This window comes from Leguminivora glycinivorella, chromosome 14 (genome assembly GCF_023078275.1).
Source record: "Leguminivora glycinivorella isolate SPB_JAAS2020 chromosome 14, LegGlyc_1.1, whole genome shotgun sequence".
Lineage (NCBI taxonomy): Eukaryota > Metazoa > Arthropoda > Insecta > Lepidoptera > Tortricidae > Leguminivora > Leguminivora glycinivorella.
This window is the reverse complement of record NC_062984.1, coordinates 18,605,695-18,633,186: the sequence shown is the minus strand read 5'-3', so window position 1 is coordinate 18,633,186 and position 27,492 is coordinate 18,605,695. Positions and strand designations below refer to the sequence as shown.

General features: G+C 47.7%; 1 protein-coding gene across 2 annotated transcripts in view; it reads left to right on the top strand.

Annotated features, from left to right (window-relative positions):
• The window catches only part of LOC125233313 (myosin heavy chain, non-muscle), a 166,147-nt gene extending 139,353 nt beyond the window's left edge, over positions 1-26,794 (top strand). Inside the window, exons 11-28 of one of the 2 annotated variants that reach the window (XM_048139282.1) lie at positions 34-180; positions 609-858; positions 1,423-1,656; positions 2,029-2,199; positions 3,416-3,578; positions 4,010-4,148; positions 4,841-4,972; positions 5,391-5,556; positions 6,472-6,575; positions 7,743-7,871; positions 8,701-8,949; positions 9,730-9,900; positions 10,614-10,868; positions 16,712-16,831; positions 17,165-17,314; positions 19,087-19,269; positions 20,732-20,895; positions 24,274-26,794. In XM_048139282.1, coding sequence (XP_047995239.1) covers positions 34-180; positions 609-858; positions 1,423-1,656; positions 2,029-2,199; positions 3,416-3,578; positions 4,010-4,148; positions 4,841-4,972; positions 5,391-5,556; positions 6,472-6,575; positions 7,743-7,871; positions 8,701-8,949; positions 9,730-9,900; positions 10,614-10,868; positions 16,712-16,831; positions 17,165-17,314; positions 19,087-19,269; positions 20,732-20,895; positions 24,274-24,412 — 3,066 coding nt within the window. In that variant the 3' untranslated portion in view covers positions 24,413-26,794. Of the gene's footprint in view, positions 1-33; positions 181-608; positions 859-1,422; positions 1,657-2,028; positions 2,200-3,415; positions 3,579-4,009; positions 4,149-4,840; positions 4,973-5,390; positions 5,557-6,471; positions 6,576-7,742; positions 7,872-8,700; positions 8,950-9,729; positions 9,901-10,613; positions 10,869-10,900; positions 14,547-16,711; positions 16,832-17,164; positions 17,315-19,086; positions 19,270-20,731; positions 20,896-24,273 lie in introns of those variants that run through there. The other variant, XM_048139281.1, reaches the window with a different exon arrangement.
• The last annotated feature ends 698 nt before the right edge of the window (positions 26,795-27,492 follow it).

The following is a 27,492-nucleotide window of genomic DNA, read 5'->3' as shown; positions in this document are numbered from 1 at the left end:
GTGTTTAAAGTACTTATTGACACATGTTTTCAGGACCTCGAGGAACAACTGGAAGAGGAGGAAGCAGCGCGACAGAAGCTGCAGCTCGAGCGAGTGCAGTGCGACGCCAAGCTCAAGAAGTTGGAAGAAGACCTGGCCCTCAGCGACGACACCAACCAGAAACTCGGCAAAGAGAAGAAGGTATTCATGATAAATACTACATTAACATTAATATTAACATAAATATTAATAGGAAATAGGAATTATAAATATTCGAAAAGAGTAGTGTTAAAAGGGCATATTCGCGAAAAAAATATTCAAAAACATTTTTTTCTAAAAGCGTCCCAATTGTAATTTTTCCACTTCGTTACCATTTTTCAACCATTTTATACAGCGGTTACAAAGTGGAAAGTATTCAAAATGATAGAAAATTATGGGACCATTTTTTGTCCTAGATCGAAAGGGCTCGTGATTCTGAGTAGGAAAAACATAAAATAAAATTTACCTATCTAAGAAAAAATGATTTTTTTTTTCTGATTGTTCTCGTGAAAATGCCCAAAAAAAGACACATGTTACGAATTCCTCTATTGCACGTGCATCGTACTAATTGTAACAATTGTAATGTGCAGATCCTAGAAGAACGCGCCAACGACCTTTCCCAAGCGTTAGCCGAAGAGGAAGAAAAGGCTAAACACCTCAGCAAGCTCAAGGCCAAACAGGAATCAGCCATCGCTGAGCTAGAAGAGAAACTCCTCAAAGACCACCAGCTTAGGCAGGAGGCGGATCGTGCTAAACGCAAGCTGGAAACTGAGCTGCAGGATGTTAAGGAACAGCTTGTTGAGAGGAAAGCTCAGTTGGATGAGCTGCAGATTGTGTTGGGTAAGTTTAATGACCTTTAATGGCTAGGCAGGTAGTGTTTAGGTTTTCGTAGAGGAACTTTAAGATCACCAGCTTAGGCAAGAGGCGCATCGTGCTAAAGGCAAGCTGGAAACAGCTGCAGGATGTTAAGGAACAGCTTGTTGAGAGGAAAGCTCAGTTAGACGAGCTGTATGTAGATTGTGCTCGGTAAATTGTTAGCCCATATTTTTTCCTTAGCAAGCGTCTGATATCATTGTCCAAATAGGAGGCAGACCTCGAGAGTTGTTCTAATCGCCTAGAACGTTTATTGTCTGTGATTAGGGCTGAGCATGTGGCTACAGCGTTGCTTTCTGAACGAAATGACTTATGTGGTTAGCATTGTGCATGTTCTGTAAGGTGCCAACTGGTATTCTCATGAAGGAGTTTGTCTTCATTTGTCATTTTACATGTTTAATATATTAGGAACCCGCATAACATCGACTCAAACGATTTTCAGCTTGTGCCGAGGCTTTTGAGAAGTTCATAATATAAAATAAGGATATATGTTTTGTATTTTATAACTCACTTCTTTATCGTTTTTTACAGCCAAACGCGAAGAAGAGCTGGCCGTGGCCATCGCTCGCGCCGACGAAGAGGGCGCGCTCCGCGCCGCCGCACAGAAGGCAGCTCGCGAAGCCGAGTCCGCGCTCGCCGACGCTCATGAAGATCTCGAGGCGGAGCGCGCCGCGCGCACCAAGGCCGAGAAACTGCGCCGAGACTTGAACGAGGAGCTGGAGGCGCTCAAGAGCGAGCTGCTCGACTCGCTCGATACTACTGCTGGTGAGTATTTTATGCGGCTCGAGGCCCACCAGTCTTATGACCCGTTTTTGTGGCGCGCCAACTCACATGCGAGGTTCATTACATTGTATTTGATGAATGTGCTGAATTCTATGCAACCCGAAAAAAATGCTATGTAAGTGTCTAGTGCACGATTATCGAAACATTACAAACATTCTTATGCGATTTTAGATACTCAACTATTGAATACTAAAACTTTTACTGAAACAGCAATATAAAAAAAATCTAGAAAAAACAGGAAACTCAAAGGCGAATTATGGAAAAAATGTACTGAAACACAAACCAAATCTCGAGGTAGTTCCAAAATCTAAATATATTTATCTTCAAAATTCTAACAACGATTTCCACCAACAGCTCAGCAAGAACTCCGCTCCAAGCGCGAGCAAGAAGTGGCAGTTCTCAAGCGCAGCTTAGAAGAAGAAGCGGCCACCCACGAGAGCTCACTGGCTGAACAACGACACAAGCACTCTCAGGAACTACAACAGCTCATGGAACAGCACGAACAGATCAAGAAGGCTAAAGCTGGTGAGTAACACTACCATCTATGTACTTTAAGAGTCCTGTCAGTATATCGAGCGCAGCAAGGCTGCTCGAGCAAGAAGTGGCGGTCCTGAATAGAAGCTTAGAAGAGGTAGCGACCACCCACGAGAGCTCACTGGCTGAACAACGACACAAGCACTCTTAAGAACTACAGCAGCTCATGGAGCAGTACGAGCAGATCTAGAAGGCTAGAGCTGGTCAGTACTCTTCAAAATTCATTATTATCATCATCATATGAGTCTTATCGTGTTCTGCTAAGCAGAGGCCACTTGCTCCGGTTCTGAGCGAATATTGCCTATTCATTCAATCCTAAAATTATACCCAGATTTACCACAAACTTCACTAAAATCATCAAGAATAAAAATCACATAAAATATTTAAAAAAATCGATGATTAGTTTTTGTATAATAAAACCTTTTTTCAGAAATTAAAACTTTTTAGCCTCCAAAACAGCAACCTTTTTAACTTTTACTCTATGTCACCACTGACACTGTCACTAAAATCAAACGCGTTCCATTTATAACAACCGACGTCAATATTTTCGAAGCTCTACATTAATTTCTGATAAATAATTTATATTTATAACAATGTCCGGCGACAAACGTGTAAAAAACGGCAAGTTTATGTACAAGGACGACACGATGCTGAGTGTGACGGAGTTCCCCTTGGAGGAGGGCCGCTCGTTCCATTTCGCTAGGGATTATTGGCAGAGTATGTGTTCGCCGGCGGAGCCGGGCAGGCCCTCTCAAGCGGATGCGAACCGTGTCCAGTGTGAATAACTTTCTTTGCCATGTGTTCTAGTCTAAAAATGAGGATATTGAATATAAACATGTTAAAACTTGAGGGTTTATGTGTCAAGTATCTGAAGATGAAACTAACATTAAAATCACTGTAGCTAGCTTGTGAAGATGCATATTGTGTATCAGATAAAAATAATTATGGCAATCGATGGTATGCCATATTGCATTTAAATACTTGTACATACATAATTTAAATACCAACGTTTTATTATCTTCACCACACTCTCATGGCTGTCTTGTGGAAGCTTTGTTAGCGTTGAAAGGAACTAAGTTTACATGTTTCCTTTCTTCTTGAAATTATTTCTAATCCTCGTAATAACGGGTCAAACGAACATCGAAAACTTTTTTATTCTATAATATACACGCATGATAAGATTTGTAACGTCCATGGTATATTTCAGGCCTGGAGAAAGCCAAGCAAGCTTTAGAAGCCGAGAACGCCGACCTAGCCACAGAGTTGAAGTCGGCAAGTGCGGCGAAGGCGGAAGGCGAACGCCGTCGCAAGCAGGCTGAAGCTCAGTTGGCTGAACTAGCCGCTAAGTTGCAGGAGAACGAGAGATCACGGTAAGATAATTCTATTCAAAATTTAAATTTTAACAAGTATTAGAAGCGTAGAACGTCAACCTAGCCACAGAGTTGAAGTCGGCAAGTGTGGCGAAGGCGGAAGGCTAACGCCATCGCAAGCAGGCCGAAGCTCAGTTGGCAGAATTGGCTGCTAAGCTGCAGGAGAATGAGATATCACGGTAAGAGTCGAATCTTTAAAACGTTAGAAGCGGAGAATGCCGGTTGAAGTCAGCAAGTGAGGCAAAAGAGAAAGGCGGACAGAATCTGTAGCTAACATTTATTATTTCAAATGTCATTGGATGTTATTCGAAATAAACTGATATGTAACTGAAATAGTGCAAAAGTGAAAGAGATTCTCATTCTTCATTAAACTTTTGATGTTCCTTCTTAGCTATTCCGGGAACAGTTTGACACATTATTTTTTATTCCAGAGCGGAGGTCCAAGAGAAATGCGTCCGTCTGCAGAGCGAGGCGGAGCAAGCCCTGGCGCAGCTGGAGCAGGCCGAGCTCAAGGCCTCTGCCGCCGTCAAGCAGGCCGCCACCATCGGCGCGCAACACGCCGAGGCCCAGGTACATTCATATTTAATGCAGTGAACGTTCTTTCTTCATATATCCTATTCAGAACGTTCACTTTGTACAGTCAAGTGCAAAAATACGTATCGATTTTATCCGCTCAAAAATATGTACCGAGACCTTATTCCGCCGACATAAAGTGCTATGGGACATATTTTTGATAAGTTGTACGCACCCATATTTTTACACTTGACTGTACAGAATATTATAATAGTACAAGTACAGAAGACTCCTTTGATGTTCACATAATACCACCACTCTAAAATTATTGCCTACATTAACAAACGGACCGCACGCGAGCAGCCGACATTGAGTGCTAATGCGCGCAATTTAAATATTTCTGGTGATAAGGTGACCTTCCCACTCTAGAAACTATAACTATCTATTATTTTACCCCTACCATACAGTGGGCGAGTTCATGGGAAGTTTATGACCAAAGCTCCCTCCACTCTACGAGGTAATTAGGAGATGGTCGAGATTAAATGCACGAGCAGTGCGTGAAATGTGAACAAACGGCACTATTGCTAGGAGTATAGCGACCAAAATCTTATGAAGGTATATAGTGCGGCAGACGTATTCCATTTTCTACGAAATGAAAACCGCATACAGCCCATGTTAATTTAGAAAATGCATCAGCGGAAAGAATCTTGTGAAACCAAATCCATAATCTGATTGCGTTAAATTTGCAGGCATTATTGGAGGAAGAAACGAAACAGAAGCTAGCCCTGCAGACGCGCCTGCGCAATGTGGAGCAACAGCTGGAGCAGGCACGCGACCAGCTGGACGAAGAGGAAGAGGCCAAGAAGAACTTCGAGAAACAGGTATGCTAAAAAAAAAAAATCTGTGGGTCCACATTTATAACCAGCGTACCTCAAGATGTGTCGACATCTCTAAATGCGCTTGAGTAAGTATTCAATTTATTGGCGAGCCTTTTGCTACAAGACTAGCATCAGGCAGGCAAGCATGGTCGCGCGATTAATGATAAAACGTCAGGCCGTCCTTTTCGCGCTATTTGTAAGTGCGATAAGGACGGCCTGATGTTTTATCATTGATCCGCCAGGTAAATGAATTCACCTCCCAAATATTTTTGACATTTACAAACTCAATTGAGACGTTACATAGCTTAGTTAAATCTCTAATTATTGAATACCACAAATCAACCATTGTTGTGTTCGTGGTTGCTATTCGAAAATATTTAAAGGAAAATCTTATGGCTAATTTTATCTCATCTCAATTCAGGTGGCCGCTCTAACCATCCAAGTGGCTGAAGCTAAGAAGAAGGCGGAAGAGGAAGCGGAAGCGGCGGCCATCTTGGAGGAGGCCCGCAAGAAGCTCAGCAAGGACATCGAGGCGCTGCACCGGCAGATCGACGAATTACAGCAGGCTAATGACAAACTTGACAAGAGTACGTATTTTAAACTAGCATTTTCGCGCGGCTTCGCCCGCGTACTAATCTAATCTTGTTTTCCCATACAAACTTTGGACCCCCATTTTACCCCCTTAGGAGGCGAATTTTGAAAAATCCTTTCTTATTGCTCCTCTACACCTTATAAGGAACCTACGAGCCAAATTTGGAATCTCTGAGACCAGCGGTTTCGGCTGTGCGTTGATATGTCAGTCAGTCAGTCAGTCAGTTTCTTCTATTATAGATTTAGATGATTCATACAGACATATTTGGGTTGATTTTAGTGTCGCGCAGAGCGACTAATTTGTATGAAGTTGTAGTAGTAGTAGTAGTAGTAATCACTTTATTGTGTACAACAGTTTATATACAATTTGTAGGAAGTTGATGTCGTCGTCCGCGCGGACCCGACCGCTTTACTCTAAAACGCTCCCTGAACCTAACGGCTCAGCCACGACATTGGTCTAAGCGCGATAGCGGTGAGCGGCGTCCATACATTGGAGCGAGACACAGCGATGTGACTTTTCATTCGCACGAATGGCTGCCGCTCACCGCTATCGCGCTAAGACCAATGTAGTGGCTGGGCCGTAACATATATTTAGTCCGGTGCGGATCGCTCCGTGAGGTCGGTCCGCGTGACGTGACACTAAACACGCCTGTATTACCAAACGGGATACTGATCAAGCTTCAAGGCAACTCTTTGCAATCAAGGGGTTTAAGGAAACGAAATTCTGGTAACACAGTGGCAGGATTTCAGCACATCACCCACACCACAATGAAACCCATATCCAGCAATCGTCTTCTACGACACCCAAGGGAGGAGTGGGGGTGGTGAAATTCTTACCCATTCCACGTAGTTAAAATGATTTTAATTAATATAGAATGCAAAAATATCTAATGGAATTATGTGTTGTTTAGGTAAAAAGAAAATCCAAGCCGAGTTGGAAGACACGAACATCGAACTGGAAGCGCAGCGCGCCAAAGTCATGGAACTCGAGAAGAAACAGAAGAGTTTCGACAAGGTATGACATTTGCAGTTTACCTACTGCAGTTCACACTAAAAAACACCTCGTGCACTTCAAATAAATCCAATGAACATAAATAATAAAATGTGGAATGTCGTCTCTCTAAATATGACCTCTGTTTCTTAAGCAAGAGTGAATAGGCTATCACTGAACTGGTGAGCTCAATCATAGGTCCTGTCGGCGCTTTGCATCAGGTGTGCCTTGAGCAAATCCCGTATCATTAGGGCTAGCACATGATTGTCCCGAGAGTATGTCGCCGCGAGATAGATGACATGTCTTTGTCTAATCTTATACTTTTAAACGAGCAATTCTTGTATATTTATTTATTTATTTATTTATTTATTTATATATTTATTTATTTACACTGACGATCTCGGAAACCGCTCTAACGATTTCGCAGAAATTTGTTATGTGGGGGTTTTTGGGGGTGAAAAATCGGTCTAACTTATCCTTAGGTCCCGGAAAACGCGAATTTTCGAGTTTTCATGCGTTTTTCTTCGCGCGCCATCTCGTGTGCAGTAGTTGCACTGTTAAGACAGAATTCTTTCGGTCGATGTAAGTACAATTTATTGCAAACACTAGATGGCGACACAGGTCAAGGCTAAAACGAATAGAAAATACACTATTTGAGTTTTTGTGGCGAAATGCGCGCCATCTCGTGTGGAGTAGTTGTGTTGTTAAGGCTGAGAATTCTTTCGCTCGATGTAGGTACTATTCATTTTTGAACTAGATGGCGACACATGTCAAGGATACGAAACAGAACCGAGCGAAGCTCGGTTGCCCAGATATTTTTATCAATGTCATAAGGAAGGGTAGTCTATCTCGCGGAGACATACTCTCGCGACAATCATGTGCTAGCCTTACAGTTCTCTCAAAAATGAAGTTTAAAGAATAAACAAGTAATTATCTACAGCATTTTTATTAGAAATGCCTAACCTGCTTAGGGTCACTTGCACCCATATAAAATGGGCTAACTCCCGGGTTGACCCTCCATTTTATATGGGTTTTGACAGATGACATCCCACTAACCCTGAGTTAAGTGGTTGGTGCAAGTGGGCCTTAGTATATTAGATACGAAGACCGCATCAAATGATACCTTTAATACTTTGTACTACTTAAGTTTCTTGTATGTATCCGTGTATCTGTATTATGTATCCGTTTCAGGTGGTGGCCGAGGAGCGAGCGGTGGCGGAGCGTTACGCGGCCGAGCGCGACCAGGCCGAGCGTGAAGCCCGCGACAAGGAGACCAGAGTGCTCTCGCTCACGAGAGAGCTCGACGATGCCGCTGAAAAGGTAAGCGTTCATTATACTACTAAACGCCGTATATGATTAGTATCCATTAAAAATGACTAATGAAATCTAAATGGGACTGCAACTGTCTCGTGCAGCGGAGGTGTAAAAGGGTAAGTTAAAAGAATAAGTTAAAAATAAATTTAAATAAGGTTTTTCCGAGGTGGCCTCCAGAGGCCGTGAGTTCAAGTCTCACCCAAAGGCAGACATTTTCCACTTTTAAATTTATTCTAAGCCTAGTGGCATCGATTGCAGACGTTTCTGCTAATCAGAAGTTAAAAAGTTAAAAATACTTGCACATTTTCTACTTGAGTTGCATGACATTTGAATCAAGTTCACCTCAACAGAACGCAGAAATAAACAATACTTTCTTGTCAGATAACTGCTGATACTTACTTCATACTTATTTAAAAAAGAAATTAAAATTACAGCTCCATGTACCTAGTTTAAATAAATACATATTATTTATTATTAGTTTTAGGTATTGTATTTCTGTGGCTTCTGTGCATAAACGGCGATAAAGAATGCACATCGGTCTTTGGAAAGAGACAATTAACGTCACATAAGCAAGACAGAGACAACGCTCTACGAATACGAAAAACCGATGTGCAATCAAAATCATTATTGCCTGGTATTGTATGCGCTCCGCACGAGCCAATCCTATCATTTGTAGGGTTCGGCATATTGGAGCGCAGAACGGCTTGAGTGCCCCTATGGTGCCCCGCATATGCGGTGTCAACTTTCCTAGCACTCAAACACATATTTAATAATATGGTATCAGATGAATAAACCTTATTTACCCAGATATTTGATCATAATATTTGTCTTACAGATTGAAGAACTAGAACGCACGAAACGCCTCCTACAATCGGAGCTCGACGAGCTCGCCAACACACAAGGCACCGCCGACAAGAACGTTCACGAGTTGGAGAAAGCCAAGCGAGCGCTCGAATCACAGTTGGCTGAACTCAGAGCCCAAAACGAGGAGATCGAAGATGACCTGCAGTTGACTGAGGACGCTAAACTGCGTTTAGAAGTCAATATGCAGGCCATGCGGGCACAGTTTGAGAGGGATCTTCAGGTAGGCATGTAATTTGTACACTGGCGCGGTTGGTAGGATGACGTCACCAACTCTAGATTGGAAAGACCGCTTGAATGTAGTAGGCTGAACTTCGAGTAAAGAATGAGGAGATTGAAGATGACCTGCAGTTGACTGAGGACGCTAAGCTGCGTTTGGAAGTCAATATGCAGGCTATGCGGGCACAGTTTAAGAGGGATCTTCAGGTGGGCAAAAAGTTTGTACACTGGCGCTGTCGGTAGGATGACGTCACCAACTCTAGATTGGAAAGACCGCTTGAATGTAGTAGGCTGAACTTCGAGTGCAGAATGAGGAGATTGAAGATGCAGTTGACTGAGGACGCTCTAAACTGCGTTTGTACATCAATATGCAGGTAGGGTAGGGCACAATTTGAGAGCGATCTTCAGGTAAGAATGTGTTTTTTTTTCTGTCGCGGTCGATGGGATAATGTAAAGTCAAATAGTTGAAGAAGGTGCACAAGAAGCCCATATCTAGAATCAGGAGATCGAAGATGATTTTTTGATAAAATGTGGTTGAAAGTCAATTTGCAGGCCATTCGAAACCTCCAAGCAAGCTTTTTTGTTTCTTCACTGGCGCGGTCGGTAGTATCTGTATTTAAAAAACAACTCGTTTTATTCACGATAAAAAAAAATGATTACACCATTTTCTTCAACTAACAATTTAATTTATGACCAAGATAGGGTAACGTCGAAAATTCTTTGAACGGCATCAAAAATGCTTTTCGTCTTTGTTTCTATTCTAATCTTATTTCTCTCATTCTAGGCCAAAGAAGAGCAAGGCGAGGAGAAGCGACGCGGCATCGTGAAGCAGCTGCGAGATCTCGAAGCCGAGCTGGAAGAGGAGCGCAAGCAGCGCGCCGCCGCTCTCGCCATGAGGAAAAAGCTGGAGGGAGAACTTAAGGATGCAGAACAGGCTTTACACTTGGCCAACAAGGTAAGGTTTTCCTCGCAAGTATTATACGACGGTTTTTTCCTATTCTGTATAAAATACTTTTTCTCAAACTTGCAATGAAATGTTGTCATTACGTACTTCAAATTAGGTCGGGAAGTACTGGTACGTATCTGGTTCGTCGAGTGGGGATGATATGTAATGGAGTTTCATAGAACATCGCAGGCCACGTCTTTGCCTTTGGCTAGTCTGTGGCCAAGAGTAAGCCCATTTATAATTAAAAAAAAAAAGTAATAGCGAAGAAGCATTTATCTAATAATGCATGGTTTTTGAATGTTTAATGTCAGACCATTTAAGGCTTGGCCAAACACACAGCGCGACGCAGCATAGCGTCCGCTCCGCGTGGCGCCGGCCTCGCGCTGTCAACACGCCCTCATCGCGCGCGCGACTCGCGCCTCTACACCATGCGCCCGCGGAGGGTCGCTTGTTCCTTGACTGTGTGAGTGCGCAGCCTGCAGCTTGCAGCACGGCGCAGCGTGCTGCGGCCCCGCGCGTCCACGCGGCGCGGGGCTCGACAGAAGCGGGGCGCGATGCCGGCGGGACGCAGTCTGTTTGACGTCGCTAATCTGTTAGCACATGCTACGGTCACGCTCTGTGTTCGGCCAAGCCTTTAGGACTTCGTGACATCGATAACGGCTCGTTATATGAGCGAGGAGGTGCCGTATTCTGAGAATGAATTTATATAAGTATCTGTACAGGTGAAGGAGGACGCCACGAAGCAACTGAAGAAGCTGCAGCAGCAGCTGAAGGAGGCGGTGCGCGAGGGCGAGGAGGCGCGCGCGGGGCGCGAGGAGGCGGCGGCGGCGGCGCGCGACGCCGAGCGCCGCGTCAAGGCGCTCGAGGCCGAGGCGCTGCAGCACGCCGAGGAGCTCGCCGGCGCCGAGCGCGCCCGGAGACAGGCCGAGGCTGAGAGGGATGACTTGCAGGACGAGCTCAACAACACCAGCAGCAAGGTATGTTGTTAGGAGCCGAGCGCCGCGTCAAGGCGCTCGAGGCCGAGGCGCTGCAGCACGCCGAGGAGCTCGCCGGCGCCGAGCGCGCCCGGAGACAGGCCGAGGCTGAGAGGGATGACTTGCAGGACGAGCTCAACAACACCAGCAGCAAGGTATGTTGTTAGGAGCCGAGCGCCGCGTCAAGGCGCTCGAGGCCGAGGCGCTGCAGCACGCCGAGGAGCTCGCCGGCGCCGAGCGCGCCCGGAGACAGGCCGAGGCTGAGAGGGATGACTTGCAGGACGAGCTCAACAACACCAGCAGCAAGGTATGTTGTTAGGAGCCGAGCGCCGCGTCAAGGCGCTCGAGGCCGAGGCGCTGCAGCACGCCGAGGAGCTCGCCGGCGCCGAGCGCGCCCGGAGACAGGCCGAGGCTGAGAGGGATGACTTGCAGGACGAGCTCAACAACACCAGCAGCAAGGTATGTTGTTAGGAGCCGAGCGCCGCGTCAAGGCGCTCGAGGCCGAGGCGCTGCAGCACGCCGAGGAGCTCGCCGGCGCCGAGCGCGCCCGGAGACAGGCCGAGGCTGAGAGGGATGACTTGCAGGACGAGCTCAACAACACCAGCAGCAAGGTATGTTGTTAGGAGCCGAGCGCCGCGTCAAGGCGCTCGAGGCCGAGGCGCTGCAGCACGCCGAGGAGCTCGCCGGCGCCGAGCGCGCCCGGAGACAGGCCGAGGCTGAGAGGGATGACTTGCAGGACGAGCTCAACAACACCAGCAGCAAGGTATGTTGTTAGGAGCCGAGCGCCGCGTCAAGGCGCTCGAGGCCGAGGCGCTGCAGCACGCCGAGGAGCTCGCCGGCGCCGAGCGCGCCCGGAGACAGGCCGAGGCTGAGAGGGATGACTTGCAGGACGAGCTCAACAACACCAGCAGCAAGGTATGTTGTTAGGAGCCGAGCGCCGCGTCAAGGCGCTCGAGGCCGAGGCGCTGCAGCACGCCGAGGAGCTCGCCGGCGCCGAGCGCGCCCGGAGACAGGCCGAGGCTGAGAGGGATGACTTGCAGGACGAGCTCAACAACACCAGCAGCAAGGTATGTTGTTAGGAGCCGAGCGCCGCGTCAAGGCGCTCGAGGCCGAGGCGCTGCAGCACGCCGAGGAGCTCGCCGGCGCCGAGCGCGCCCGGAGACAGGCCGAGGCTGAGAGGGATGACTTGCAGGACGAGCTCAACAACACCAGCAGCAAGGTATGTTGTTAGGAGCCGAGCGCCGCGTCAAGGCGCTCGAGGCCGAGGCGCTGCAGCACGCCGAGGAGCTCGCCGGCGCCGAGCGCGCCCGGAGACAGGCCGAGGCTGAGAGGGATGACTTGCAGGACGAGCTCAACAACACCAGCAGCAAGGTATGTTGTTAGGAGCCGAGCGCCGCGTCAAGGCGCTCGAGGCCGAGGCGCTGCAGCACGCCGAGGAGCTCGCCGGCGCCGAGCGCGCCCGGAGACAGGCCGAGGCTGAGAGGGATGACTTGCAGGACGAGCTCAACAACACCAGCAGCAAGGTATGTTGTTAGGAGCCGAGCGCCGCGTCAAGGCGCTCGAGGCCGAGGCGCTGCAGCACGCCGAGGAGCTCGCCGGCGCCGAGCGCGCCCGGAGACAGGCCGAGGCTGAGAGGGATGACTTGCAGGACGAGCTCAACAACACCAGCAGCAAGGTATGTTGTTAGGAGCCGAGCGCCGCGTCAAGGCGCTCGAGGCCGAGGCGCTGCAGCACGCCGAGGAGCTCGCCGGCGCCGAGCGCGCCCGGAGACAGGCCGAGGCTGAGAGGGATGACTTGCAGGACGAGCTCAACAACACCAGCAGCAAGGTATGTTGTTAGGAGCCGAGCGCCGCGTCAAGGCGCTCGAGGCCGAGGCGCTGCAGCACGCCGAGGAGCTCGCCGGCGCCGAGCGCGCCCGGAGACAGGCCGAGGCTGAGAGGGATGACTTGCAGGACGAGCTCAACAACACCAGCAGCAAGGTATGTTGTTAGGAGCCGAGCGCCGCGTCAAGGCGCTCGAGGCCGAGGCGCTGCAGCACGCCGAGGAGCTCGCCGGCGCCGAGCGCGCCCGGAGACAGGCCGAGGCTGAGAGGGATGACTTGCAGGACGAGCTCAACAACACCAGCAGCAAGGTATGTTGTTAGGAGCCGAGCGCCGCGTCAAGGCGCTCGAGGCCGAGGCGCTGCAGCACGCCGAGGAGCTCGCCGGCGCCGAGCGCGCCCGGAGACAGGCCGAGGCTGAGAGGGATGACTTGCAGGACGAGCTCAACAACACCAGCAGCAAGGTATGTTGTTAGGAGCCGAGCGCCGCGTCAAGGCGCTCGAGGCCGAGGCGCTGCAGCACGCCGAGGAGCTCGCCGGCGCCGAGCGCGCCCGGAGACAGGCCGAGGCTGAGAGGGATGACTTGCAGGACGAGCTCAACAACACCAGCAGCAAGGTATGTTGTTAGGAGCCGAGCGCCGCGTCAAGGCGCTCGAGGCCGAGGCGCTGCAGCACGCCGAGGAGCTCGCCGGCGCCGAGCGCGCCCGGAGACAGGCCGAGGCTGAGAGGGATGACTTGCAGGACGAGCTCAACAACACCAGCAGCAAGGTATGTTGTTAGGAGCCGAGCGCCGCGTCAAGGCGCTCGAGGCCGAGGCGCTGCAGCACGCCGAGGAGCTCGCCGGCGCCGAGCGCGCCCGGAGACAGGCCGAGGCTGAGAGGGATGACTTGCAGGACGAGCTCAACAACACCAGCAGCAAGGTATGTTGTTAGGAGCCGAGCGCCGCGTCAAGGCGCTCGAGGCCGAGGCGCTGCAGCACGCCGAGGAGCTCGCCGGCGCCGAGCGCGCCCGGAGACAGGCCGAGGCTGAGAGGGATGACTTGCAGGACGAGCTCAACAACACCAGCAGCAAGGTATGTTGTTAGGAGCCGAGCGCCGCGTCAAGGCGCTCGAGGCCGAGGCGCTGCAGCACGCCGAGGAGCTCGCCGGCGCCGAGCGCGCCCGGAGACAGGCCGAGGCTGAGAGGGATGACTTGCAGGACGAGCTCAACAACACCAGCAGCAAGGTATGTTGTTAGGAGCCGAGCGCCGCGTCAAGGCGCTCGAGGCCGAGGCGCTGCAGCACGCCGAGGAGCTCGCCGGCGCCGAGCGCGCCCGGAGACAGGCCGAGGCTGAGAGGGATGACTTGCAGGACGAGCTCAACAACACCAGCAGCAAGGTATGTTGTTAGGAGCCGAGCGCCGCGTCAAGGCGCTCGAGGCCGAGGCGCTGCAGCACGCCGAGGAGCTCGCCGGCGCCGAGCGCGCCCGGAGACAGGCCGAGGCTGAGAGGGATGACTTGCAGGACGAGCTCAACAACACCAGCAGCAAGGTATGTTGTTAGGAGCCGAGCGCCGCGTCAAGGCGCTCGAGGCCGAGGCGCTGCAGCACGCCGAGGAGCTCGCCGGCGCCGAGCGCGCCCGGAGACAGGCCGAGGCTGAGAGGGATGACTTGCAGGACGAGCTCAACAACACCAGCAGCAAGGTATGTTGTTAGGAGCCGAGCGCCGCGTCAAGGCGCTCGAGGCCGAGGCGCTGCAGCACGCCGAGGAGCTCGCCGGCGCCGAGCGCGCCCGGAGACAGGCCGAGGCTGAGAGGGATGACTTGCAGGACGAGCTCAACAACACCAGCAGCAAGGTATGTTGTTAGGAGCCGAGCGCCGCGTCAAGGCGCTCGGGCCGAGGCGCTGCAGCACGCCGAGGAGCTCGCCGGCGCCGAGCGCGCCCGGAGACAGGCCGAGGCTGAGAGGGATGACTTGCAGGACGAGCTCAACAACACCAGCAGCAAGGTATGTTGTTAGGAGCCGAGCGCCGCGTCAAGGCGCTCGAGGCCGAGGCGCTGCAGCACGCCGAGGAGCTCGCCGGCGCCGAGCGCGCCCGGAGACAGGCCGAGGCTGAGAGGGATGACTTGCAGGACGAGCTCAACAACACCAGCAGCAAGGTATGTTGTTAGGAGCCGAGCGCCGCGTCAAGGCGCTCGAGGCCGAGGCGCTGCAGCACGCCGAGGAGCTCGCCGGCGCCGAGCGCGCCCGGAGACAGGCCGAGGCTGAGAGGGATGACTTGCAGGACGAGCTCAACAACACCAGCAGCAAGGTATGTTGTTAGGAGCCGAGCGCCGCGTCAAGGCGCTCGAGGCCGAGGCGCTGCAGCACGCCGAGGAGCTCGCCGGCGCCGAGCGCGTCCGGAGACAGGCCGAGGCTGAGAGGGATGACTTGCAGGACGAGCTCAACAACACCAGCAGCAAGGTATGTTGTTAGGAGCCGAGCGCCGCGTCAAGGCGCTCGAGGCCGAGGCGCTGCAGCACGCCGAGGAGCTCGCCGGCGCCGAGCGCGCCCGGAGACAGGCCGAGGCTGAGAGGGATGACTTGCAGGACGAGCTCAACAACACCAGCAGCAAGGTATGTTGTTAGGAGCCGAGCGCCGCGTCAAGGCGCTCGAGGCCGAGGCGCTGCAGCACGCCGAGGAGCTCGCCGGCGCCGAGCGCGCCCGGAGACAGGCCGAGGCTGAGAGGGATGACTTGCAGGACGAGCTCAACAACACCAGCAGCAAGGTATGTTGTTAGGAGCCGAGCGCCGCGTCAAGGCGCTCGAGGCCGAGGCGCTGCAGCACGCCGAGGAGCTCGCCGGCGCCGAGCGCGCCCGGAGACAGGCCGAGGCTGAGAGGGATGACTTGCAGGACGAGCTCAACAACACCAGCAGCAAGGTATGTTGTTAGGAGCCGAGCGCCGCGTCAAGGCGCTCGAGGCCGAGGCGCTGCAGCACGCCGAGGAGCTCGCCGGCGCCGAGCGCGCCCGGAGACAGGCCGAGGCTGAGAGGGATGACTTGCAGGACGAGCTCAACAACACCAGCAGCAAGGTATGTTGTTAGGAGCCGAGCGCCGCGTCAAGGCGCTCGAGGCCGAGGCGCTGCAGCACGCCGAGGAGCTCGCCGGCGCCGAGCGCGCCCGGAGACAGGCCGAGGCCGAGCGCGACGACCTGCAGGACGAGCTCAACAACACCAGCAGCAAGGTATGTTCACGTTGTCGGAAGAAACAACAGTGTCAAATCGAGACGCTCGAGGTCGAAGCGTTGCGATACGCCGGGGCCGAGAAGGCTAGGAGACGGGCGGAGGCCGAGGGGGATGATCTGCGGGATGAGCTCGACGACACCACCGGCAAGGTGATATATTAACTAAAGATGCATAATGCATGATAGGCTCAAAAGAAAACGTCCAGCGTCGCGTCGAGGCGCTGGAAGCCAAAGCCTTACAACACGCTGAGGAGTTAGCCGACGCTGAGAGGGCTAGGAGACGGGCGAAGGCTGAGAGGGATGACTTGCAGAATAAGCTCGACGACACCCACCGCTAGCAAAGTATGTTGTTAGGAACTGAGCGTCGCGTCAACGCGTTCGAGACCGAGGTGTTACAGCATGCCGAGGAGTTAGCTGGCGCTGAGAGGACTAGGGGACAGGCTGAGGCTGAGCGAGACGACCTGCAGGACGAGCTCAACAACACCACCAGCAAGGTATGTTCACGTTGTTAGAAACTGAGCGACGCGTCAAGTCGGTCGAGGCCGAGGCTCTATAGCACACTCAGAAGTTGACCGCAGCTGTGCGGGCTAGAAAACGACACAGCTAAGAGAAAGCAAGCTGAAGCTGAGTCCGAGAGGGATGGTCTGCAGGATGAACTCGACAATACGGCTAGCACGGTATGTTGATGTTATTGGAAGCTGAACGACGCATCAAGGCGCTCGAGCTTGAGCCGAATAATTTGACACTTACACCACACTTAAAATTTCTAAACTACAGTGATATTTAAAAAACATATTGATCAATCTAAAACGAATATTTTTTTCTCAGGGCACACTTCTAATAGATGAGAAGAAACGCCTGGAAGCGCGGATAGCGGCGCTCGAAGAAGACCTGGACGAGGAACAGTCCAACAACGAAATACTCAATGATCGTCTTAGGAAGGCACAGGTACGACTCAATATGTATCTTCTATTCTAAATCGATTTTAAGCAATAATTATTCTTATATATTTTTCTTTATAAGGTTTACGAGCTAACAGATTTTGGTATGGGAGCAAAAGTAGTGTAGTACTAACTTTATTGTTAACAGCCCCATGCGATGTTAAAAAGATCTGGAGTTAAGAGATGTTTTAACTAATTCAGAGATATCAAAACAAGTCCGCCAATTTATCTCTAAAGTTTTTCTGTTGTCACGTTTTTCGATCATACAGTATAGACAATTTCGTAATAAGTAGGTAAACATGCTGATCATACATAATAATAATAATTTCCAATGTTGCAGAACCAAATCGATCAGATCACCATGGAGCTCGGCACAGAGAAGTCCGCCACACAGAAGCTGGAGAGCGGCAAGCTGGTGCTGGAGCGGCAGAACAAGGAGCTCAAGGCCAAGCTGGCTGAGCTGGAGACCGCGCAGCGGACCAAGACCAAGGTGAGCTGTGACTCTAGACCACAGGGCGCTGTACACCCGTGCAGCTAGCAGCAGCTCGCCACACAAGCTGGTGCTGGAGCGGCAGAACAAGGAGCTCAAGGCCAAGCTGGCTGAGCTGGAGACCGCGCAGCGGACCAAGACCAAGGTGAGCTGTGACTCTAGACCACAGGGCGCTGTACACCCGTGCAGCTAGCAGCAGCTCGCCACACAAGCTGGTGCTGGAGCGGCAGAACAAGGAGCTCAAGGCCAAGCTGGCTGAGCTGGAGACCGCGCAGCGGACCAAGACCAAGGTGAGCTGTGACTCTAGACCACAGGGCGCTGTACACCCGTGCAGCTAGCAGCAGCTCGCCACACAAGCTGGTGCTGGAGCGGCAGAACAAGGAGCTCAAGGCCAAGCTGGCTGAGCTGGAGACCGCGCAGCGGACCAAGACCAAGGTGAGCTGTGACTCTAGACCACAGGGCGCTGTACACCCGTGCAGCTAGCAGCAGCTCGCCACACAATCTGGTGCTGGAGCGGCAGAACAAGGAGCTCAAGGCCAAGCTGGCCGAGCTGGAGACCGCGCAGCGGACCAAGACCAAGGTATGACTTCGTTAGAACAGAGTAATTCTGAATTTTAATAGGAGGTAGGGCATAGCGACTGATATTCCGCTTTGTGTGGTAGGGCACAGCACAGCGGATATGATCTCGCTCAAATCTGGAGCAGAGCCCAACTGGGGAAGTACCTCCGCCTTACAGAAGACCGCAGCCAAATAACACTTGACCCTACTCATAGTGTTGTGCTCGTGCCGGTGAGTAAGGCTACCAGAGCTCAACGAGGGTGCGGTGTGCTAGTGACGGAAGGACCTACGTACGGTACTAATTTGTTCTGTCGTTCGTGTGTCCTTTGAGTCGTGGGCAACCAGAACCCTTCTTAGAACTTGTATGAAAAGGGAGTGTACAAGTTTCTAATGGGTTGGCAAAACGCATGTGACACTCCTTGAGTTGCAGGCGTCCATAGGTTGCAACTCTAGGAGTGTCACATGCGCGTTGCCGACGTCCATAAGTTACGGTGACTCCTTTCCATCAGGTGGACCGTATGCCAACTTGCCACCGACGTAGTACTAAAAAAAAAAATATTACAAATCGTTTTACGTCTGACGAATTCGCCGGTAGCAAGTGTGTTTTCTGCCGGCTGAAAAGCGTCAAATTTCAACGCTGCGCTAAACGAAATTACCACTACGCGGCTCCGTCAAACAGAGAAATAGTATACACACACAAGGTACAACTTCGGCGTTGTCGTCACTTTCCATCAGGTGCACTGGCCAGTTTATAATTAAAAAAAAAAAACCTTGGTCAGTAAATAAAAGAGCCTCAGATCACATGTTCATTAATTCGTGTAAATGACCGTGATATAGATTACTTACGTAACCAATGCTCTTCTTCGAAAAGTTATAATATGTTAACAGCTTTTTATAAATTAATAGCCTTAATGGTAAACATATGATTACTGGGGGGTTACCATGACGTACTAAAGACGTTCAGTTTAGGTTGAGAGAAAGGGACACAGCTATAGCAGTTACATAGCTCCGTCCCTCTCTCTCAACCTAAACTGAATGGCTTTAGCACGTCATGGTAACCCCCCTGATCTACGTATCTAGACGTAGATCAGTAATCATAATTATGTTTTTATAAATTATTTGACGTACGACGCATTTTTTTCATTTAACGCACTACTTGGTTTAGAGTTAATATATTTGAGGAATACGAAAATTAATATCATATGTGTTTCCAGGGCGTGATCACCTCTCTAGAGCTGAAGGTGGCTAACCTAGAGGAACAGTTAGAAGCAGAGTCGCGCGAGCGCCTAGCACAACAGAAGGCGTCGCGCAAACTCGACAAGAAGATGAAGGAACTAGCGCTCCAGCTGGACGAGGAACGCCGCCACGCGGATCAGTACAAGGAACAGATCGAGAAGGTAACATCCATCCTAATATTATAAATGGGAAAGTGTGTGTGTCTGTTTGTTTGTCCGTCTTTCACGGTAAAACGGAGCGACGCATTGACGTGATTTTTTAAGTGAAGATAGTTGAAGACACGGAGAGTGACATAGGCTAGTTTTTGTCTCTTTCTAACGCGAGCAACGCCGCGGGCAAAAGCTTTTAAGTTATAAACTAAAGCCTGACCAGTGGGCTTAGCGCATGATTTCCGCGAGAGTATGTCGCCGCGAAATAGGTCACACGTCTTCTTCTAACTGTATTAATGACAAAAGGACGGCTAGTCTACCTCGCGGCAGTCATGTACTAACCCTGCAGGCAGGCAAGTATGGTTGCGCGATAAATGATAAAACATTGGCCGTCCCTATCGTACACAAATAGTACGATAGGGACGTCCTGATGTTTTATCATTTATCACGCGACCATGCTTTCCTGACAGAAATATAGGACCACGCGCCAACTTTCATTACAACTATTTTCTTCATACTATATTGAACTGTCGCCGCACACATCAGATTAACAGCACCCTCTTGACAGTAGTCATATCGTCACTACTTTAAAAAAAATTGTATCTTCGTCTGTCAATGAAAAGAAAATTGCAGTAAGTATGTATGGAATGGATATAGACTTACTGCGTTTTAGCTTTGAGAAGCAGCGTGAGATACGAGATTTTTTCAAAGTAGTGACGATATGTATAGTTTTGGTTCGGCAACCTTCAGATCAAGAGTGAACAGACCTCTTCTGGGCGAGCTCACGCCATCGTAGGCCACGTCTTTTCCTTTCGCTAGTCTGTGGCCAAGAAAAAAGGTTTTACACAACAGACTGGTGACCTGGAAGAGCTAGTAACTTTTTGGTTATTGATGTGTGACCGCAAAGGTACACAAAATGACAAATGAAATGAATTTACACGTTACCTACCGAGTACGATTGACGTATTCAAATCATATAGAGGTGTCAGTCCTGTCATATGAGGTCTCCCTCCGTAGGTGGACAAATTGTGGTGGTGTGTGGTGGTTTATATTGAAACCTAGGAAGCGCCTACCTACCTATTGTCTTCCCTTTATGGGATACAGTGATTGTATGTATGTATGTATGTATTGAAGAAACTGAAATAAAAACTAAAACCAAATAAAATAGTAGTAACTGAAATAAAATAGTAGTGTATCTGCTAAAAAATCAAATTAAATTATTTTCTACGAGGATAAATTAATTTGTTCTAAGAATTATATTGAATAATCTAAAGCTGGTTTTAGTGTCACGCGGACCGTTCGCGCGGAGCGATCCGCGCCGGACTAACATGTATGAAGTTCAGGGACCGTTTTACTAGAGTGGCGCGGACGAGTCCGCGCGGATGACAACATCAGCTTCATACAAATTAGTCCGCGTGACATTAAAACCAGCCTAAGAAACGGGAATCCCTAAACAATATTTATGTTCTTACAGATGAACAACCGCGTGAAAGCGCTCAAACGCCAGCTGGACGAGGCGGAGGAAGAGGTTCAGCGCGAGAAGGTCGGCAAGCGCAAGGCGCAGCGCGAGCTCGAGGACATCCTTGAGACGCACGAGACACTCACGCGCGAGTGCAACAACCTGCGCAACAAGCTGCGGTGAGTACATGCGTCTCTGTCACTCCTGGGCCCTGGCCGGGGGGTCTGGTAGTGTTGTCTCTCTCGCGAACCTTTTTGACGCCCATTGGGTCACACCGATTGTGCGCTGAGCGTCCAGCCGGCAGATTCTGTGCTATGTTTACCTAGAGCCACATCTCGGACACTGGCGATCAAATATATGAAAGAGGCGCGTTCCTAGCACACATTCTAAGCTCGTGTAGGTGAACGTATACCATGCTTGTGTGAGTGAGATATGACAGGTTGACTGTTCGCGTTTTTGACAGGCGTAAATGTGAGGTAGCCGAGAGGGGGTGGGCGGCACTTTCAGCGGGGAGCGGAAGCGGCCATACTGTACGATAGTACTCTTTATTATACTGTGCTAGAGCTGAGCGCATCTTCCTGCTGGAGCGTTAACTCGTGTCATTCACTTAGATCACCTATATGGATGATCACAGAGAGCGCCTCTTCTCCTGTGCTCTACAATGATTGCTGCAACATTAACAAGGATATTAACGCACTCTATGTGTAACATGGATACGTAACCCTGAATGTTGCCCGTTTCCTATCTTGATAGTATTGTGCAAAACCTATAATGACAGCTTCTGTTATTTTATTATTATTTCTATAGGTTGATTCACAAATGCTGGAACGAATGGGATGAACGAAACTTTTATTGTGTGAGTGACTCCTGCATCGGTATACAGTCGTAACTGTCAAGATCCAGTATTTTATTGGTAAATCAGTCACACACATAGATATTTTCATTCACTTATTCGTTCCATTCGTGCCAGCTATTATGAATTGACCTGTACGTACTAATCGGGTTTGTAAGTAAATAGCAATATTTTTTTACAGTCAATACAGGTCGGCTTTGTTACCCGAAAGAACAAAGATAAAAAAAAAACTATACTTCATTTATAAACTCTTATCAGGGGCCCGTTTCTCGAAGGGTACAAGCCTTGTATTACAAGTGTGTTTCCATGACAACCCATACGATTTGACAGTTCACGCACTTGTAATACAAGGCTTGTACCCTTCGAGAAACGGGCCCCTGGGCGCAAAAAATCACTCACCATCAGAACATGTATTTTGAATAAAGCATATGTTATAATATTACCTGAATTGACTGTATATTTTTTACTATGTACAATTTTCTTCTTGCATATAACATTTTTTTTTTTTTACTTCAAACTAACTTTTTTTTAATTACCTAAATGTTGTAGTGTTTAGTATTGATGTTTAGAAAATAAGATTAGACTTGTACTACTTTTGTTTTTTATCGTCTAACCCGGAAAAGCCCCAAATTTAAAGTACTTTGTGAAGGACTTTCATAAAGTGTGTTCAGATCTGACGAACGTGGTTGGCGCTCAAAAGTCGTTCACAAACCACTCGTCCACCGCATGCGAGCCTTTCAATGAAATATCACACGACAAATCTGGACGCACCAGTATTTTTATCTTCACTGACCATCTTTAGTCTCTACAAGTGTATAATATGATGTGTTGTGTGTAGCCCATCGCGCGACGAGACTCTCTCCGATTAGGATGCGGTACTGTACAGTAAGACTTGGCAATACTATGGTGATTACAGCTTGCCGCGCGGATAACACGGCTTGTGCTGGGCGCAGTACTTGGCAAAACAGAAAACGATGATAACGAAGAATTGATAATAAGTTTCATATTTGAGCCTTTAAAAAAACATTTTATTCGCTCATCCTTTTTATGTTGAGTAAAACTGCTTACGAAGTTGTAATTTAATTGCTGTCAAAGTTTTTAGTTTTGCCATACAATATTGCCGGCCCAGCATAATGTTCTATGTCTAAGCTTACGCCTATGTTTTAATAATAGCATTAATAGCCTTCGTTGATTGAATACAAAGATCATTTTCACATTCATTGGCATTAATTGTGGACCACAGTGTACGTTCTACTCAAACGTCGCTGTTAAAAAAAATGGGGTGACTTTTCTAGCAATACACAGCAAGCTATAGATACAATCGTTGGTAACGAAATTCTGTCAAATATAATGACGATTTGTAACTGTCCACATCTTTCAAATGCGAAGCGATCCATTCGCAAACAGGTTGCTTTTTTCAGATCGCGACGCATTATAACTAAGAGCCGTGCTCACAGATGTCATATATACCATAGATCAAGCAAACGTATCTACTTAGCGTGTCAACTGAACTCAGTGAAATCCACTGAGTTGTCCGTCTTTACTCGCAGCTTGCAGCTTTCGGGCGTCAATTTTTGTAAGTTGAAGTCAACCAAAACATAAAAAATGCCTCGTTACGTGATATTCAATTGCAACAACACAAAAATTATTAACAATCAAGAGCCTGAGACATATTTAAAATTACAGGCAAGAATCAACTTCAGTACAAAAACTGACACGCTCGGCCCCTATACAAATATATGAATTTGTTTCTTCTATCTAAATTAAGTTCTGTGGCCGTGCTCATATATTTCAAGGTCTTAATGTAATGCAGTAGATTATATTAAGTGCCTCTTATTGGTCATTATATTTGCGAGGTTTCTTGTTCCTCCGATAGTAACAATACATCAATCTTGTCATCATTTTAGCATTAAAAAGAATGTTTGTTGTGCCGTCTTTCCATGAACACTTCATGGGCAAAACCCATATCATTGTGTTGTTTGGGTTTGATCTCTTTATCATACAAGTCAAATCTAGGTACATGGCGATTTGACTTTTAATTTTCTTATTAGAGTTGTTTAGACTAACAAATATTGTAGATATTAAACTTACTTGTAGTAGCTTTTATAGAAAACATTTAATAAAATTGCAAGTAAAGAATAAGTTATAATATTGCGGATAGATCTTAATCTTTGCAAGTACAGGAGGCCAAAACATGTATATCTTTGTAACTAACTATAGCGCCAATTATCGCAAGTACCTGTTGCTTCCCTTTCCTACATCAAAAACAACGCCATTTTCCAATGCAATTGTGTCTACAATTCTACATGCGTCCAGATAAAGCGAATTCGTCATTCGTAATAGGATTGGCTAGACAAGGGGACAATCTCTTGTGTTGCGATATCAAAACGTTTTGTCACTCTATCACTCTTAGAGCGCAACAGTGATGGATGCGTTTCGTTTCGGAGCAATGGCGATTGTCACCTTGACTAGGCCGGCAGTAGACCCAACATAGGAGTTTCGCAACAATATCTCGCCCGCGACAGACTAGCCGTCCCTCACATACACAGAAAGTCTGGTTATTACGTGGGCGAGACGTTTTGCTCCTTCTGTTCTAAGCTTACCAGCCGCATGAAATGCTATAGCGAATGACATATTCGTCATATCTGGTCGCTATTCATAATGTGACTAAATTGAGAAGACTAATGTTATCTGTATGTTACAGGCGGCAAGGCGGCGGCCCCATCGGTCTCTCGAGCGGTTCGTCCTCGTCGCGCATGAAGCGGTCGTCGCTCGCGCCCGGCGGCGGCTCCGGGGACGAGTCCTTCGACGACGTCAACGACACCACCAACAGCGTCGAGTAGGTCGCCACACGCAACACGGCTCAATACATGTAGGGCATTCTAACGTAGGGGTTCCCTGGGCGCCGTAGGAAGGGGCCGTGAGGTCTTCCTCAGTTACCCATTTCGAATAGCCTCTCTAAGTTGGGAACCTCAACTTTTACCTCTCAACTGGCATCAAAACAATTGAAGCTTTTTATAACAGACGAGTCCGCTTCAAGTACAGTTCCTTTCTAATTGAAATTTCAATATTCGGTAAAAATATTGAAATTTCAATTTGAAGCATTTGTCTGATGTATACCAGTTGAGAGGAAATGTACCGTAGGTTAGCTTCTGACAAAAAGCTTATGAATGTCGGAATATACGCTTCTTTACAGCATTTTTGCTCAGTTTAGGATTTTCGCGTTATACAAATGGGTCAAATAGTTGAGATCATGCATAGTAGATAGTTATTTTCAAAGGCTATAAATAATAGTATTTGACCATCATGTTGGGACTCTCGCTTTGACGAGTATCTTGTTGTCCTATAGTTGATTTACATTAGAAACTTTGTTTAAAATATTTGTATTTAAATTTTGATCATGTAACAATACTGAACTTCACTATTCTTTGCCAATCAATAAAGTTTATTAAAATATAAAATTTTAGCCCGTAAGTCTGACAATATAGCCTCATATACTCGCTTAGGATTGCTTGCTATTTATCATTGCATCTGGCTACATGATATATTTAAGCAAGAAGTTATGCAAAGAAGGCAGAGGTTATGTACTTATTCATGGGTGATACAAATGTTTAGACTTTATTTTGTATTACTGTATCTAAAACATAGTTTTTATTTTCCATGTTATATTATTATCAAGATTATCATGTTTGTATCACAGGCAAATGAAATTATTTCTTTCTTGTTTATTTCGAAAAGCAAAAGTGATTTTTACAGCGATAGTGAAGTTCGTATACTGGTTTAATCTAACTACAAATTAGTATTTTGATATTTTTATGTTTAAAATTATGTTAAATTCCCATTGATTATGTTTGTTTCAATAATTATAATGTTATATTGTTTTGAGGCCGTGTTGCTAAGTTAGTGCCGAGTTAGGTCAGCGTCGTCAGCGTATATGTATATTACTGTACACCCCAAACTATATCGCCTGAAAATGAATTGTCCTGATGAAATAGAAACATTTTGCATGTCTGTTGTAAAAATATTTGCGACTTAGGTGCATTCTTATCGGTATGTTTTATACGAAACTTGTTACATATCTTTTTTTTTACACTGGAAGAGAGTTGAATGACGTTTTCGTTAATTAAACATTTCTGATATGGATGCACTTTTAAATGTTTTTATGCATTTAACGGTCTGCGAATCTCAACGCATTTAATTTTTTTATCATATCAAGCATTTTTATAAATTGGAGCATTCACCAGTATTAATAACGGAACATTCCTAACAATGGAGAGTTTGCTATTTTACCTTTGACCTAGTCTAGCGGGTAAAATGTTGAAATTACTCATTGGGTGATATTGTGATGAAATTAAAAAAAGAAAAAAAAAGAGTATTATTAATAGTGGCAAAAGTACTTCATAGTAATTGGTTTAATTGAAAAGCGACTGAGTAATGAAGACTGTTGCGACAATATCGAGTCCCCCAAATCTGGTTCACTTTTTGCTTCCAAACTGAGCGCGTGTTCACTCGACGTTACCAATGTTCGACATAACCTCGCTCAGTCGGTTGCTTGTACATGTAAATAATATCAGTGGTCGTCACTGAGCGCTTAGTTGCCATACAAATTTAATGATACCTAGTAGTAAGTAAGAACATGTAAGCTTTCGGTGTGTGGCGTGGTGGCGGGGAAAGCAGTCAGTCCAAAAATAGCCAAAAACGCTATTGCTGAAATGTCTAACGACTAAACTGCCCCAATACAACGATAATCGCTACAGTTTTTATACAAATTTACAGTTTTTTATACAGTACAAATTCTACCGCTGCCGCCACGCCTCATGGGTGTTTTAACAGATTTTAGCTATCCCCTGTACTCCTTGGATTGTAAATACGGGCATGTGCCAGCGTCGACACGGCTTGCGTTACTCTAGACTTAGATAAGACACATAGTAATAAATTGTGGCCTTAGGTTTTATATGGTTAACATTCTCCAACGAGACATTTTGATACACCCGATGTAACTTTGCGAACATTTTATATGACTATTTACCGAAGTCTAATTATATAGTTTCTTTTTCTGAATAATAATATAAAATTTAAATGTAAGTAAACCATTGAAGCATAAACATATTTTACATAAATATTATATTTAATTATTAACAATTATAGATAATTGTAAAATTGGCCATAGGTTGTAACAAGTTATCAGTTGGTATGCCAATTAAACAATTTTTCATGATTTTTAATCACTCGTTTTATTATCCAATGCATTTCCCCTATAGTCAGTTACCAAAGCATTAGAGGCGCCGGCCTGGGCGCAAGAATACGTTATATAATATTGTACTTTTAGAACCACTCGCTATATTGGAATCTTACTCTTGACCTGGTGTCTTATCTTATCTTATCTTATCTTAAATCTGCGGGGGCCCTTACGGATACACTTCGACCCATCGGGATCTTTTGTGCAATTACCCCCTACGATCCTAAGATCCTTCAGCTATTCAGGAGCTTCTCGACCATCTCCACGTATCGGATGATGAGGCTCATGGGTAGCTCTCTGAAGTCCTTCGGTGCCAGGTAGCCTGCTCCAAAGTTCTTCATTCTTTGTCTGGCGAGGGCGTGACATTCACACATTAAATGTCTGACGGTCTCTTCCTCTTCGCCACACATGCGACAATCAGTGTTGTCGGCGTGTCCCATCTTGGCCAAAATTCCTTTGACCCCGTAATGGCCTGTGAACACCCCCGTTATAATTTGGAGTTGTCTTTTGCCTAGCTTCCCTAGCTTTTTGCTCCATCCAGAGTCTACCCTCTGCATAAAGAGCTTTGAATGCTTCAGACCAACCAGGGCATCCCACTCTTTTTGGTGACTAGCCTTTGTTTGGTCTTTCATAGCCATTCTGATGGTTCCTTGTGAAAGGCCCACATAAGGTTCCGGACCTATG